Source organism: Haemaphysalis longicornis, unplaced genomic scaffold (assembly GCF_048455015.1).
Source record: "Haemaphysalis longicornis isolate Haplotype H1 unplaced genomic scaffold, Haemaphysalis longicornis Haplotype H1 scaffold_9, whole genome shotgun sequence".
NCBI classification, from domain to species: domain Eukaryota; kingdom Metazoa; phylum Arthropoda; class Arachnida; order Ixodida; family Ixodidae; genus Haemaphysalis; species Haemaphysalis longicornis.
Genome location: NW_027526460.1, coordinates 93,335,268 through 93,350,851, shown reverse-complemented (window position 1 = coordinate 93,350,851; position 15,584 = coordinate 93,335,268). Strand labels below are relative to the sequence as shown.

At 44.1% G+C, this 15,584-nt stretch overlaps 1 protein-coding gene across 1 annotated transcript in view; it reads right to left on the bottom strand.

Moving 5' to 3' along the window:
- The window catches only part of LOC144153310 (uncharacterized), a 212,228-nt gene that overhangs the window by 23,044 nt on the left and 173,600 nt on the right, over nucleotides 1-15,584 (bottom strand). Inside the window, exons 66-78 of the mRNA XM_077684961.1 lie at nucleotides 15,429-15,573; nucleotides 15,307-15,342; nucleotides 15,199-15,225; nucleotides 13,558-13,677; nucleotides 11,271-11,494; nucleotides 9,689-9,792; nucleotides 7,121-7,229; nucleotides 4,970-5,110; nucleotides 3,890-4,003; nucleotides 1,631-1,781; nucleotides 356-382; nucleotides 261-290; nucleotides 45-173 (exon numbers count right to left, since the gene is read on the bottom strand). Coding sequence (XP_077541087.1) covers nucleotides 45-173; nucleotides 261-290; nucleotides 356-382; nucleotides 1,631-1,781; nucleotides 3,890-4,003; nucleotides 4,970-5,110; nucleotides 7,121-7,229; nucleotides 9,689-9,792; nucleotides 11,271-11,494; nucleotides 13,558-13,677; nucleotides 15,199-15,225; nucleotides 15,307-15,342; nucleotides 15,429-15,573 — 1,357 coding nt within the window. The remainder of the gene's footprint in view (nucleotides 1-44; nucleotides 174-260; nucleotides 291-355; nucleotides 383-1,630; nucleotides 1,782-3,889; nucleotides 4,004-4,969; nucleotides 5,111-7,120; nucleotides 7,230-9,688; nucleotides 9,793-11,270; nucleotides 11,495-13,557; nucleotides 13,678-15,198; nucleotides 15,226-15,306; nucleotides 15,343-15,428; nucleotides 15,574-15,584) is intronic.

Here is a 15,584-nt window from a genome sequence, read left to right as displayed (position 1 = left end):
CATTGCGATTGCCATGTTTCAGGAAGTTGTCTGATAGTTCTTACCATCCGGAACGACCACCTTGTCCCGCTGCACAGAATACACGATGGAGGAGTACACCAGATAGCTGCAAAGCTCCCCGGGGAAGTTGTCCGTCAAGTCAGAAGAGTCGGAAATCACGCACAGCAGGGGGACTGGAGAAGAGACACGAAAACGTCAATGGTGTCATCGATTAACATTCTTTAGTGCTTACTACGCTCCGAAATAGGTACTTTACTTACTGCGTGTGCGATCCGCGTGTTTCCGGAGTTCTGAAATGGATATGAGTGCGGAATAAAGTATCTGAAATTATGCGAAGTGAGATTAGATGCCTTACCATCTTCGTACTTCACTCCAGTAGAGACTGAAAAAAAGAAAAAAAATGGAGCTAGGTTAGGTGAATAAATACCGGGATCATAGTTCGTTGTGAACAATCTAGAGCGTTAATTGAACAGTACGGAAGGATATGTAACTTGTTAGAGACAGGTACCTGTTGCTCTTATGGGAGTCCCAAGTCTTTTTGAATTTTTAAAGAAATGCTTTATTACTTTTGTCTACCGATTTCGTGGAGGATACGCAAATGACCTTTTGACCGGAGAAACACTTCCAGCGACACACCTCTCGAAGCGCATCGCGTGATTCGCCGGGCCCGCTGTTGGCGCCTGCGGGCGTCCACAGCGGTCGCCACTGTCGCTGCGGCCGAGACAGCCGACCACCCCGCAGCCTTCCATGCATGCGGCGCTGGGTAGTTTCGGGGAACATGATTCGTCTGGCGCCCGGCGAAGAAGAACGGGGCGTTCACCATGAATGAACGCCACGTTCGCCCCGCGAATGCCGCGTTCGCCCACCCTCCTTCTGTGAGCGTTGCACGGAACCGAACGGCTTTGAGACGTGGTCGGCAATACAGCTAAATCGCAGGTCAACCAAGCGAAAGCAAGACTCAACCAGACTAAGTCAAGCTTTTGCTTTGCATATCCAAGTGTAGCGGAGCTAAGCCGCAGCCGTTTTTCCAGTTCATTTAGAGCTTCGCGCTATTGTTACCGTGAGTGTGATTTTAATGCACACTCAATAGATACGGACTGCCAGCTGCAAAAAAGTACGTTAAGAAACAATGCCAAAACCTATGCAACGTTCAACAACCAGAGACGGTAGCACGGAGATGACAAACAATCCAAAAAAATTATGTCGAGGCCGATTCGGGCACACACGAAATTGGATCCTACACAGATGTAAAGCATTTCAAAAGAAATAAGCAAAATAGCAACCGCAAAGAAAAGCTACATGAAGTGCATTCTGGAAGTCTCACTGGAGTTCTAGATCTATTCTTCAACAGTCATAATTGGGTCGACCATCCGTAAGCATGAGAACTGCTACTAGCCCGCTTAGAAAGTCCTCTTTGCGGGCATCGGAAAGATTGCCAAGTAGGTTTTCAGGCTGAAATTTATGTTTTCGCATAGCGCAGTTTGCAGCCGCAAATGTTAAACCAAACGTTTGGGGTTCTAACTAGTTAGCTACCATAAAAAGGTACTATCCGTAGTAAAAAAAGAGTTTTAGCGTACACCTCATGTGAAACCGTTGGCATTTGTTCAATAAACAGAGAAAGAAGTCTTACGTAATGAAGCCTTCTTCTTAGAGAGCACATCGGCAATGATGCGAACACGGGGGAAGGGTGGGTTGTTGGTGCAGCGGCCGTCAAGGTCATCGAAGTTGAATCCAAATGCAGCAATGCAGCCATCAGGGTACGCCTGTAGGAACTTCGCCACCTGCCGAAAAAACAATAGTCAGATGTCTGTGTAGTAGTAGTACCTTACAATAAGGTAACTGCCTGATTATGACAAGTGACACGGAAGCTTCGCTCAAGTGTGTGTACTTGTTTTTGCATAGGCAGAGAGGAGAGAGAGAGAGAGAGAGAACCTTTCATAAAAGCGGAAGAGGTCGGTCACACTAACGGTAGGGCTTGCTACTCCAGATCGGAGTGAATACAGTGAAATGAAAGAGCGAATAGAGAGAGAGAGAGAGAACAAATAAAAAACTGGGGAAAGGGAAATGATGTACACATATATAAAATTTATATGTTCAGAGGTTTCCCAGGACCTGTTCCAGCCATGCTTTCTCAAGCTCACCATGATTTTGGCAGGGTTCAAGGAAGTGTGAAAGTTCTAGAGCACTTCCACGTCGGAGTCGCTCAAGTGCTTCCGACGCTGTTTCCCGTTGACTAGCATATAACGGGCAGCCATAATGTTTTCAGTTGTAGAGCACACCGGACAAAAGGGCAACTATACCCAGCCTAGCGTAAACGAGAATCATCGGGTGTAGGCAGCGCTAAGTCGCAGCCGATGTAGCACGCCTTCAGAGCGCTTCGGTGGACCTCGCGGTTGCCAGAAAGCGCACTTCGGGTCTATCACATGGAAAGGCGCATATACTTCCAAGCCGGCAGCTGGAGTTTTCATCCTAGGTGAAATGCACCTGCTTTGCTATCCTCGTTGGAGAATGGAATTCCAATGGTGTAGTTTATGTCGTGGGCTTCTCTGGCGGCCGCTTCGGCAAAGATGTTGCCCATTATATCAGAATAACCTGGTAGCCAATGAAGGTAAATATGTCCTTCGCGCACCGCACTTATATCTCATTCAAATCCCAGACAAGTATGCGGCAATCACGGTGCCTTATTTAGAACTTGCAAGGCTGGCTGGAAATCGTAACGACTACCGCGGAAAAGACTTCCGCCTATTTAAAGGAGTGCTGCTCCGAGGGCTGATAGCTCACTGGCGGTGGAAGATGTTTTGTGGCTGAGCTTCTCTTTATTGGACCATCCCGCTGACAGTAGCCATACGCCGATTGCCAGAGTGGCCGAAGTCACAGATCCATCCGTGTATACTTAGATGTGGCCGGGTGTGGATATGCTCCAGGACAAAATATGTCAAGGCCGTGCGGACACAGACGAGTATTTGCCTAATCCGGGTACAGTGGTGCACAGAGCCCATGCTGCGTACAACTACGGTGGAGTAGCAACCTGCTCCTTGCGAGATGAGGAAGCAGCAGCCAGTAGATGAGCGAAGGATAGAGAAACATGGCGGGGGCTGGAACGGAGCAATTCTTATGAACGGAGATTGGGCGCAGAAAGATACTTTGTTTACTTAGGGTTTTTACATAGGGTTCTTCCTTTACATGGAGGTGCATTTTGGAAGGCCCGGGCATATTGGAAGCGCTCGAGCTCAAGCTTTCCAGAAACGTCGAGTTTGTGCTGGACACAGCATGCAAAGCCGGAATAGCCTACAAGAGGCCTACAAAGAGCGCTCTGTAGAGACGCAAGATTGCTGACACTGAGCAGCGTCAGGTGCTTCCTGTCATTACGCGGAAAATGTGAACGAGCGAAATGAGTCGCTCTTTTAGTCGCCTGATATAGGGATCCCAGGACAGCGAATGGTCAATTGTAAGGCCTAGGAATTTATAAGCATAATATTTCTATGCAATAAATCAACGAACCAGCAAGCACATTTATGCAAGCTTTGGGGTTGGTTTTGGCATCCGCGCTAATGATGCCTCAAGATGGGTTGCATGGACCAAAGCGCACGTGTTTTCTTCTGTTGCTTCGTCTACCTAGTTAGAAGAGCAGTCCTAAACATTGCGCAGTCGAACCGTAAACTTGCATCGTCTTCGGCCTTCCTACGTGAGGTCTAATTGCCAAAGATGCTGGAACAGACCTGTTCCTAAAACACTGCTTCCTCTTGAACACATGATAAGGAAATGGAGATTTCCCACCAGAAATGAAAGGTTAATCCGTCATCTCTATATTCTTGCGAGAGTGCGGTCGATTTATTGTGAATTAAGGGCACCTTCGGGATAGTTGACACCACCAGTTACCGCTGCTTACCTTGTCGTACGTTGTCCCCCTGGATTCGAACGTCACGACGTAGGTTTTGTTGCCTTTAACCAAGCCCTCCAATCCTGGCTCAACGGTTTCTTCTTCATCTCCACTTGGGCACACCTTTAGCAGAGTGATAGGGGCATTGGAAAGGCAAACTGAATAACATGATCCGTTTCATAGCTTTTGAAAACGTGTTGCTTTAGAAGTTGATAATACTCAGCCCCAGACTACTTCACAAAATATGCCTCCACGAAAAAATAGCACGCTGCCAAGGTACCTAAACTGCCTCTCGCTTTTAACAATGCAACAATTCCTCCACCGCTTCTTATCTCCAGTTATAAATATCATACTTAGGGTTTTCAGCCAGTGCAGTACTACAGTTTTAATGCAAATAATGTTGCATGCTTGTCAACGTTCTTTCATGGCATATAAGAAACACGTCTGGCTAAGAAGTTGTGGCACAACTCCGGCACAACTATTAGGGCGTAGAAAACAGCCCTTGGCGTACGCAAACACTGGGCCAAATAGTCAACTATTGTAGATGCTCTAGAATGTAGTCCCAGATGCACGTACGCTGCTTGGATGTACCTTTAGCGTGGATCGAAATAACGGGTCATTATGTTGTTACAAGAGTGGCAAGTGGCTCGAGGGCTAGATCCAGAGTAGGCAGGAAATGAGGGCACAGAATCTGGATGAAGGAATTTTCACTGTTGGAGCTACTGCAGTGGGGTCTAGAGAAACCTCTATAATCAAAGTTTTTTATCAAGTGCAATTGAATTCATTGAAATATATCACAGTAAAGCATATAAATAATCGAAAACCTAGGTACGCAAACAAGCACAATTGCGAAATTCCCCAAATTCGGCATCAAAATAAACTAATACAAATTTTGCTGTTCCTGTGTTTATTTTCGCTGCTGCTCATTTTAGAACTATACACTTCATTTAAATATGCTAATAAAATGTCAGCCCGGCTTTATCGTGTCACAGACGTGATGAAGGGTACGTGCTGTTTGGGCAGTTCGGCAAACGCCTGCTAAAACAATTCGTGTGTCATAGTTCATTATCAAATCCAAGAGGTTCCTACCTCTGCAAAGCTCGACCAGTTGTGCTCGATGCAGCGGTCACCAACACGAGCCTGTCTATCAGATGATCCGGCCATGCGGAATCCCAGCACTGCCAAGTTGATTGACAGGCAACCCGTGGCAGTTGCTCCAGAGATGTTACTCTGTAGGAAGAGACCCAAGAGTATGTGCAATTGCAACAGTACCAAAGACTCCTTAAAAAGGTAACGTGAACAAGTTTAGCAGTAGTTATGTTCGCGTCAACTGGTGGAAAGGCATCTGTGACCAAAAAGTGCCAATACTATGTTAGGTACTCATTCAATGAGCCAGGTTTGTGCTTAAGATTTGTATGGTACAAGTATGGTACTTCCTTTAAATGCTGCATATATAGTTGTAGTGGGTCCTTAGAATAAAATTTAAAATGCTCTTAATGGCGGGCGAAGGGGCTTATGATTGCGACGTTACGTTTCCTGGAGCCTCAGAGCGTGCTACGCCAGCAAGGGTTTTTGCGCGCACTAAGAGACCACGAGGATTTATTTTGCCCGATTTTTAAGATCATGCTAATTATGATCAACAAGAATTGAGTGCCTGCGAGAATAATCTTTTTCAATGGACAGTGGGGCAAATGATACTAGATTACACTAATGCTAATGTTTTATTATTCCTGATAAGTCAAAGCTCCCAGGGTCGCCTCCTCTTGTCGCGTTGTGCGCAAGGTAAGTATGAAAGAATGTGGTTGTGGTGCCAGGTGACCCGAGCGCAGAAATGCTATATTTGCTTTGATTCTTTTTTGTAAGCTTGGGTGGGTGAGAAAAAATCATTATTGCTTTGGCTAACTGAAGTGTGCCAGAAGCATTGCTGAATTTACAGCACGGGCAATGTAGGGTTCTTGGCCCACGCGGAAAAGAATAAAGATTTCCTTTAGCTCCTGCCCATAATGCTAGTTAGTGCCACTCTGTCAGCTTGCAACGCACTGTTTCCTGACTTTGCATCTTGCCCGCCCGTCGTACTGTGCTGCGGAGTATATTATCACGTAGCAATGCCATTTTTTGCAATTTCTCGAAGCATTTGCAGGGATTGTTTGAAAAATCTCACCTGAACTGCATGAATTTGTTGTAATGTCTATTTTAATGCGAAAGCATGAACCTGCACAGCAGCTCGACAGAAAGAAGTAAATACATGAGCTCATGAAAGTGGCAGTTATCAGGAGGTTAGGTTCGCATTTTCTTCACTATTCGAGTACTACGAGTGTCATGAAAAACATGTTGCACGCTTCTTTCTTATCGTTTTGTCAGGGCATGTAGATAAAATCATGGAGGTTCGTAGCAAAAGGGGAATGCGGAATTTATTTAGTGCCCTCCTATCTGGTTTCTCCTTGAAGGTTGCGTCAGATGATTTTCTGCGAGAAATTTCCATACATGCTTCATATGCAGAAAGTCCATACTTAAATATAATATCCCCATATAAAGCTCGTAGTATTAAAGTATGAACTCAAGAAATTCCATACTTAAAGCTAACATCACCATATAAAGCGCGTAGTCTTGAACTCTTAGGCTCCGAAATCCTGTCAAAATTCGCTGAAGCAAACAAAAACAGCGGTGTCTCTTGATTTGTATAAGGACCGTTCAACTCTGAAATATTACGATAAATCAAGCAGTCCGTAAATTAAACGCCCGTAATAAAATTTTCATTCATTGTAATTCTTTTAAAATTGGCTTGAAAAAGATTTGCTGATCTACCAGGTTCGGCTTATTGAAATACCATAAAAATAGAAGGAAATAAAAGTGGGAATCGTGAAACAAGTATGTTTAATAAAAACAGTGGGAAGCCGTGATTCGAAATTTATCCCACCGTAGTAATGGAAACATGACAGCTATAGAGTTTTTGGCGGGCGCCATGCACCTTAGTCACTGTCGGAATGACATTTAATGATTGGTATTTAAAGAAGGCAGCAACCAGCCACAGTTTCAGATTTGAAAGGATGCGATGCTCTGCATTAAAAGATTTCAAGCACACGCAGTTTTATCCCCAACAGTTTAGTAGCAGTATTACTGCATTGTAGCCCACTAATTTGGGACGATATACGTAATATATACCTGCGTTGCCTGGTAGCAGATTCTTGATCTAACCCTTAGCGGCTTAAAGGCATGCACTGGTAAAGCCACCACACTCACCATACGAACAAAGTCATTGTAGACAAGTCTCCGCAAGGCTGGATAATGCATGCGGCACACTCCTGGTGGTTTAATTTCTTGGTTGATGAATATAAGGAAGTCAGATGTGCTAGAAGAAAATGACAGACAGTTGAGCGGTGGCAATCACAAAAACTGAAGCTAAACCAGAATAGATTACTGCTTAAATAAGGCTGGCCAATACCCCAGTGCAGGTTACTGGACACCGTTAAATCTGCCGGGTGCCTATGTTTTCAGCTTTCAGTCCTAGACATCATACGATTGCCTAAATTTGAGCCCTCTTTAACCTGAGCCTTTAGGCAAGGCCATGCGGACTTTATGTCGAGGTACAGGTGCCGATTGGTAGTATGTAGTAGTAGTATGTGCTTATTGGCGCAAGGGTACCTACGGCCAAAGATCGCCAAGACTCCATTAGGTGTTCCTTCAATGTGGGGTTTGTGCTAAAAAAATGTATGAGATGTACATGAAATGTATGAGATGTACCTGAAAAAAATGTACCTGAAAAAAGCTGTATATGTGGGTGTAGCGGGCCCGTAAACTAAATCATGAAGATGCTCATTATGGCAGATAAAGGGGATTATGGTTGAGACGTGGCATCGCCTGGAGCCTCAGATGGAGATGCGCTAGCGGGGACTCCCTGTACACACAAGAATCATCTGGACCTCCCTCAAGGATGAGAAAGTGTCAAGTCACGCCCTGTACGATACTTGTTTTAGAAAGTTGGGATTTTCAAGATAAGTTACAACACATTTGTAGGTGAACATTGGTTCATCTCCTGACAAAAGTGAAGAGTGTAGTGGAATGTAGTATGTGTAGATTTTAGGGAAGCGTCGTTTTCTGCCGGCATTGCGGGTTGTGCAGTCATTTAACACGTGGAGCACGGTGAGCCATTTCTCACATGGTCACAAATTTGTGAGGGGGCGCCATTCATAAGATATGGGTGTGTAGCGGGAGTGTGGTCGATTCGCAATCCGGAAATGAATACTTCCATATAAACTCTATTGTTTCTCAGTCAGCTGTTTACCTATGTGTGATTTTATTTTGTGTAATTTGTTATGTGATTATTTCCTCTATTCCTGCTGCCATCGCTCCCGGAGTCGATGTGTTAAAGAAGGTTTCATGTCTAAATGTGGCACCGGAGGTTCATCCTCGCCAGTGCGAAGAGCGGCCCCAGGAGCATACTCGTCGGCAATCTCGTTTCCCCAAATGCCGCTGTGCCCCGGCACCAAGTACAGTATTATCTGTTATCGCTATATTTAAAGCATAAGGTGAAGTTATCTCCCTGATGAGTCGATTTAGGGCAGGAGATTTACTTGGTTTTCTTAGGCGTAACGTCCTCACGATACTGAGACAATCTATGAAGATAATAGACGGTTGTACGATCGTTTCCATAGGGTGTTACAGTAATTAAACTTCCGTGTGCTTCTGATGTAAAATACTGCAATTTCTGTTCAGTGCCTTTGTTCCAGTGAGGCTGGGGCCATGTGCAGCGCATGAGACACCACAAATAGACTTTGAGGCAAATGTGTAAAAGGTGGCGCATGGGTATGTGTGTTGAATATGTAGAAAATGCTGTGAAATAAGTTCTATTGGTGCGTTTTGTTGTCAGTACGTTTAAAACATACATCACACGACACTGGATATATAGCCCAAGAAGCAACGAGGTCAGCGGGAACAGTTTTGTAGAGGTCGTTCATCGTGACACCGAGTTCCTGTGCCTGTGCGCGCAGTGGCAAGGGGAATGGCATGGTGATGAATCGACGGTTAAGAAAGATTGCTCACCGACGTGTCCATGATCGTACAGTTACATGGATGATTATTCAATGATGCCACCTGCAGAGCATACATTATTGCTGTATACCAGCACTGGTGCTCCATACACCACTGGTCACACACAACGCATAAGCTTTTGATGGTGCTTGTCCGAAAGGCTCCGGACGCATGGTGGAGCCCCAAGTGGAGAACTTGATCCAGCAATTTTAATGCTGTTTTAGTGTGGATCCATATACAACACTGCCGTGGTCATGGCGTGACCTCACGAAGCTGTTGAGATGCAGAAGGCACATTTTACCTGCTCCATATGACTGGTGGGTCAATACTTTCGGTATATCATTGCCCTGATGGACTTAGTCTTCGGTTGTTTAACGTGTGGAATAAACGTTAGCTACTCATATAGCACAAAATCATGAAATGTATGCTCTTTTTTAACCGGAATGGTCCCACCATTCAGAATAATACCAGGATCTGGCCTTATGCCACTCTGCGTGGAAAACACAAGTGCTCTTCTCAAGACTCACTTTGAAACCATAGTCATCGGCTTACTTTGTACGTTTGTTAGTACCAAATTATTGAGGGATTACAAGATTTATAGCTAATTAAAATGACGTTCGGCCTCAAAGTGTGATGTTAGACCCGACCTTGGGTCTTTTCATACCCGACCCCTCCCGCTACTCTGCATCAACCATTCTACAAGCAAGTTAAACTGCTTTTAAGCATTGTTTTCTATGTCCGCGCATATCCCAATGCAATGATTTAGGAGCAAGCACATACCGGCTGAGGCGCTCCAAAACTTGCTGATCGGCTTCGAAGGCATGAACTCCAACTATTATCACATTCGGGTCTTTCATGTATTGTTTAAAGGCGGTCCATATTGCCTGCAATGCAGAAAAAATCCACTGCCTATTCGTGTTTTCAAAATTCAGTATGCTGGAAGACAGCAGGAAACTAATGCAAATTTATGAATCCCTCGAACGCATGACTCGCAAGTGCCTGGAGCTATTGTGTAGTTTTTATTTGCCTGCGATACAGAAGCTTCAGCTATCATCTGCTCAATCATTGAACTTGGTACAAAATTTGCTCCAATTATCTCCAGATTTTAAGAACGTTTCTAAAAATGCCTTATGCGCTGGTACTAACATTTTTATGATCTGCAAAAAATGTTACTGCGATGGTTATTTTTCAAGTACAAAAAGGACAACCCTTAAAACAGGAGACAGCTTGACAGAAGAATATTTGTTGTGAAATGATTACAATAAAATGGTGTGCTTGCTCTGACCAAATGCAAGAGCACGTACTGAGGCAACGGAATTGGTAAAAAAGCACCGAATTTCTGTCCATATGCCTGGGCTGTGTTGCTAGGTTTAAAGACAACATACATATGACACGGTGTCAGGGAAGACTCGCCAACACAATATTGTGGCACTTGGTTATTTAAGGCAGTTTGTATACGCTGTGCAAATAACTCGTGCAGAAGCTTAGGTGTTGAACGAATTTCATAGAGGGCAGTAAAAGTTGTTGGGGCTGCTTCCGCTTGTAAGAAGCCACAAACGCCTAAGATTTACGTTGAGAGTTTAGACGGACTTTATGTACCAGAATTTCACGTAGGACAACCAACTGCGGTTTCCCAGGGCACGAATAACGACCCCATTATTTGTAGAATGGCAGTAGGAAGGCGCTGCGAATACAGAAAAAAAAACGTGTCTAAACATGTTTTGGTATTGTCGGTTTTCTACTGCGTTGAAGTTAGCTAAAGTAGTTAAAAAATACCTCACTCGCCTCTGGGAAGTAAAAGAGTACTCCAGCTCCGATAATTTGTTTGAAAAGCTTTTCTTCAAACCTTTCTGCAGGTGAAGCAGAACTCGTGTTATAGAATAAAATGTACATTGCGCTATTGGCATTCACATTTATAAGACGCACAAAAATGGAAGCAGCGCTGCTTTATTTTCCGAGCCCTCATAAAGAAAAACAGGTGCTGGCTGGGGAAATGACATTTGTGACCTCGTGCTCGGGAGTACGAACGCACTGAGGAACAGCAGTGGCTCTCACTTAGAAGATGCGATGTGGTGTAAACTAAGACACTAAACCGCCCATTCGTAGCAAGAGCTGTGACATGAAGAAGTTTACGCTTCTAACGCGTTGCTGCGGTTTGTAGTGGGGACTTGCAGGTGGAAGCGCGAATTAGTTACGCATGACAGCGGCCTGGAAAAGTTAGATCTCGCTCATCTTAGATAGACCTACATGGAGCAGTGTGACTTCGGAATTTTGTCTTATTCGTTCATCAATGTGGTAACGTGAACTGCTGCAGTTTTCAAATGCCGCTTCTATACGAATACACTTTCAGCAGGAAACTCACACTTGAAAGATCAGCAACTGCTCGAAGGTCTGTTGAAAGTACGGGAAGCAGCGCCAAGCCAGCCCATTTCTTCGTGGTTGTCCAACGTCGGAGTGAGGTTGAGAATTTACGAAGGAACTCGGCATCCCACGCATTCACGGCGTCAATAAATGATGGATCGAGAGCCGCGACTGGTCTGTTTCTGTGCTTGACACTGAAGTCAAGGAATTCTTCCACCTTACCGCCTGGTTAAGGAAGAACCATAAAAGAATTCCAGGAATAATCAGACAAAGTGGCCCACACACTTAATAAAAAGTAATAGAAACAAAGAATTGGAACATTGTACTTGTGGTTGCCGTACGCTTCTTTGAAGCCCTATCGAATTTTAGCCATTTATTAGGATTTTGCCTAATTTCGTGCTCGGACATGGCAAAAATTCACTCCTTCTCGCAGTTCTTGAAGGCTCAGCATAAGAAATTTTGTGGCAAAATATTAGCCTTTACTATCTTATTCCCGTTTAAGCGGTGTAGCCAGTAGCCAGGATGAAAAAAAAACGCCTGTATTTTGTGTCGTAAAGGCCGGAAAGGTCAAAGAGCGCCATTTTATTAACGTTAGCCCTACCTTAGTGCAGGATTATGTCACCAAAACACAGTGAGCCGGATGTGATGCTAATAAAGGCAATTAGTGGGTGTGTGGGGACCCTAATTAAAAGGTAAAGGTGATGATGGGTGATAATGGCAGATAATAACGAGGATACAAGAAACTGAAAAACACCTGCTGGTGGCAAAGAGGCGTGAAACAGGCATAGGATTTAAAAAAAATGGATGGCAGGTTTAAGTGAAAACATGGATTTCTCTGAAGGAAACTGTGCTGGTTGCAGTCGTATGGAAGAGAGTAAAGTTTTGGGAAATGTTTGCGCACCGGCCATTGCGTCTTTTTAAAAACGAACACCACTGACCATTATGATACACGTCTGACATTTCAATTTATGCCACAAAGCTGTTATGTCTTGCTTATTGGTGCGATTACTTGCCAAAGAGTGCTAAAAATGTGGGTTCTAGTGAGGACTTCGTGTTAATTACTTCATTTAATGTACTAGATAGTTGGGTATTGCCTAAAAACGATGTATAATACGTCTGGAATAAAGACTGGGCAGAGTATGTTATGTAGGGTCATTTATTAAAATAATGTGTATACAACTGTTTTACTCAACACTGCTGGTGGTCGCTGATAATGCATTTAAGAAACTATTGCAATTATCTGTATGATGTAAACGATATGGAAATGCAACAAAAACTTTCTTTCCTGGCGTAAACAGGGGATGGTATCAAATTATTTTAAAAGATTGCGCTTGGTGTTACCATACGCTTCTTTGAAGTCCTCTCAAATTTTAGTCAGTTATTGAGATTTGGCCTAACTGCGTGCTCGGTCAGTTGCGTCAGTGTGGCGTAATTATGAAGCGCTTTAAAGGCGATGTTCTAGTTGGTTTTCTGATGGACTCTGTCCATAGGAACAAAACACGGAAGAAGAATAACTAGCGGCAATGGGACTTGCCTTCATCGCGGAACTTCCGCAAAAGCATATAAGAAACGTGTTCGAAATGTTTGTGGCAGCAACATTAGGTAACTTTACTCTGATGAAGGCAAGTCCCATTGCCGCTACGTGAGTAAAACTTTTGTTATTGTTCTTTCCCTGCATGGGACGTTTTACTTATACTGTTGCTACACGCGCTTTGTGAGTTATTTTTTTTTTCAGTTTATGTATACATACGCGGAAAGGGGTTAATGAGCAGGTGTTGGGCGTGCTTGTCGTGATGCGGATGTTCGGCTGGGGAGGAGGGCGTCGCGGATCGGCGGCGCCCACTAATCACATAAGCTCGTATGTGCAGGTTTTATCGTAGTTGAGGGAGGTGGCGTGCATTCGGTGCATCAGTGTCCAATCTACCGATAAGAGGCGCGGACCTAAGGAAAGCCAAGTTACTGGTAGTGAAGATCGCCGGCTCCGGCGTTTCCAAAATCTTCGCGCCTCAGTTGCGAAGGTGGCGGAATTTTTTACAGCGTTGTGCTGTGTATTACTGCACTGCGAAAACTTTAAAAAATGTACAACGAGATAAATTCGGCCAGCTACAGCATGCCGGGAGAGCAACAGTGCAGTTACCACGCACAAAGGCCATGGACAGCCCCGGTGCATGGGACTACTTTCGCGTGTTCCATAATTTACTGTGTTTCCGAGAAAATACGAGCACACAGGGCTCAATAAGATGTCAAAATACGTCTGGCCTTGGGGGATATAAGGAAAGTCGAAATACCTGCAACAGGCGAGCCGTTGGCATCAAGTGTCAAAAATGCGAACACAACGTAATCGCAGAGGGCTGTCGCTGAGCTCTCCGGAGCAGGTCCAGATGCATAGTGGATGCAGATTACGCTTCCTGTAATGAAATAAAACCGACGTTTACCCACGTATAACTTAAAATGTTTTCCGCTATAACCTGAAACTTTGGAAAAGGTGGCACCAATATTTGAGCTAATATGTGAGTCAAAGATATTAGAAAGCCTTCTCTCACCGAAGTAACCATCGATTTTTTTTGCAGCACCCCTACACTCAAATTATTTTTTTTTCAATGTTTAACTTTAGGCACTGCATCTACAATAAAGCAATCTAACCGATGTGTTTTGTTTCTGGACGTAGGCGTTGCGGCGTCAGTATAGAACAATACACATCACGTCTTCACTCATACTCTGTATAAGTTACGAGCATTACTGGTTACTCTTTTGAAGAGGTATTGCATATTTTTATTACTACTTCACTACACGTTTCGCAGTTACTTACAGGATCCCTGCAATAACTAACTCTCTGAACAAATTCGAAGTATGGGGGTTTTACGTGCCGAAGCTACACATTGGTACATAAAATTCCTATTTCATTTAGGCTATTTTGTTTGACCCCCTGGGGCCCTGAAATATGCTCTTGAATCTCAACACACAGGCGTCTTTATTGCTAGCCTTTATCAGAAAAGGCGCCCCCGTGGTTTGGCAGGACAGTGTTGGCATTGTGTACGTGCTTGAAAGTCATAATTCAATTTTAATGAAGCCTTTGCGAATACCAGGTGTTAAGGAAAAATCTCTGGACAATTCCGCCACAAATGAGTATTAGAGAGCAATATATAACGAAGAAAAAAACTTGTAAAAAGAACTGCACACACTGCGAAGACTTTGTACGCGGCAAACAATTTCAAACAAAACGCAAACGTTTTGCAACTGTTTGTCATTCAGGCTTGTCGATGGTATTTCCTGAGTGCAAAATAGGATTTTTCGATAACGGACGTATGAACAGGTGATGTGAAAAATGCATAAAGCGAAATTTTACAGTACCCAATGGTCAAACGCCTTCACACTTGAATGCCGGACTGCGTTCAGAGCATTTGTTTCTTCACAGAGCTAATGTTAGGTGACAAACCTTCTAGGCAGTATTATTTCACCAATGCAATGAGGGCAGCTAGTAAACAGACACTAAAGACAGCAATTATTTGTGTAACAGTCAAATCAGTACACCTACTCCTGCGAATGCTAAGCTGCAGTCGAACAGCGCGTTGTCTGTATGAACTGCGTGGCTGGGTTTACATGCGCAACTAAAAGGTGTACCGTCATTTCATTGAGGCCTTTAATGCAATTGCAGTCCATAAAGTAAACAGTACCAGCGCATGCTCAGAGCTCTCAAAACTGGCAGTGAAATGTCTGCAGTTACTGCATGTGTCGGAAGCTGTGCGCTCTGTTTGTATTAAACGTGTACATTTTTTCGGGGGTTTAAGGTATTTGTTTTTTAAGTTTCAAGGGTCATCAGCGGTACATTAAAGGGCACGAAAGGATGCGATTACATGCTCCAGTGCGTGGCACTCAATATAGACCTTCAGATAAGTCACTTGGGTCTGAAAGGTGGGAAAAGTACTTACGGTTAGTTTTCCATTTTCTTCCTCGCCCTAAATTAGGCAGATATCATGAGTATTAGCTTCACAGCACCACGAAAACGAAATACACCGTAAAAAGGTACCCTAACTTACCAAAAGCCGCACGCTTTTTTAAGTCATATGTGGCCTCTAGGGAAAACAATGAGTAAAAAGAATAATAAACATCGCACTTATTGAGGACAAAACAAGAACAGCGTGTAAGAAGCGAAACGAACCTCCAGCCATTCCGAGAAGATTCTTGATCTTCAACAGCCTTGAGAACGGCTTCCCCAGACGTGGGCAGTCGTTCTGCGCATCCTCCATTTCCACCCCGAAGGCAGCCACGCAAAAGTTAGGCACCTCCCCAAGCAGCTGCGACATCTGCAAAGATC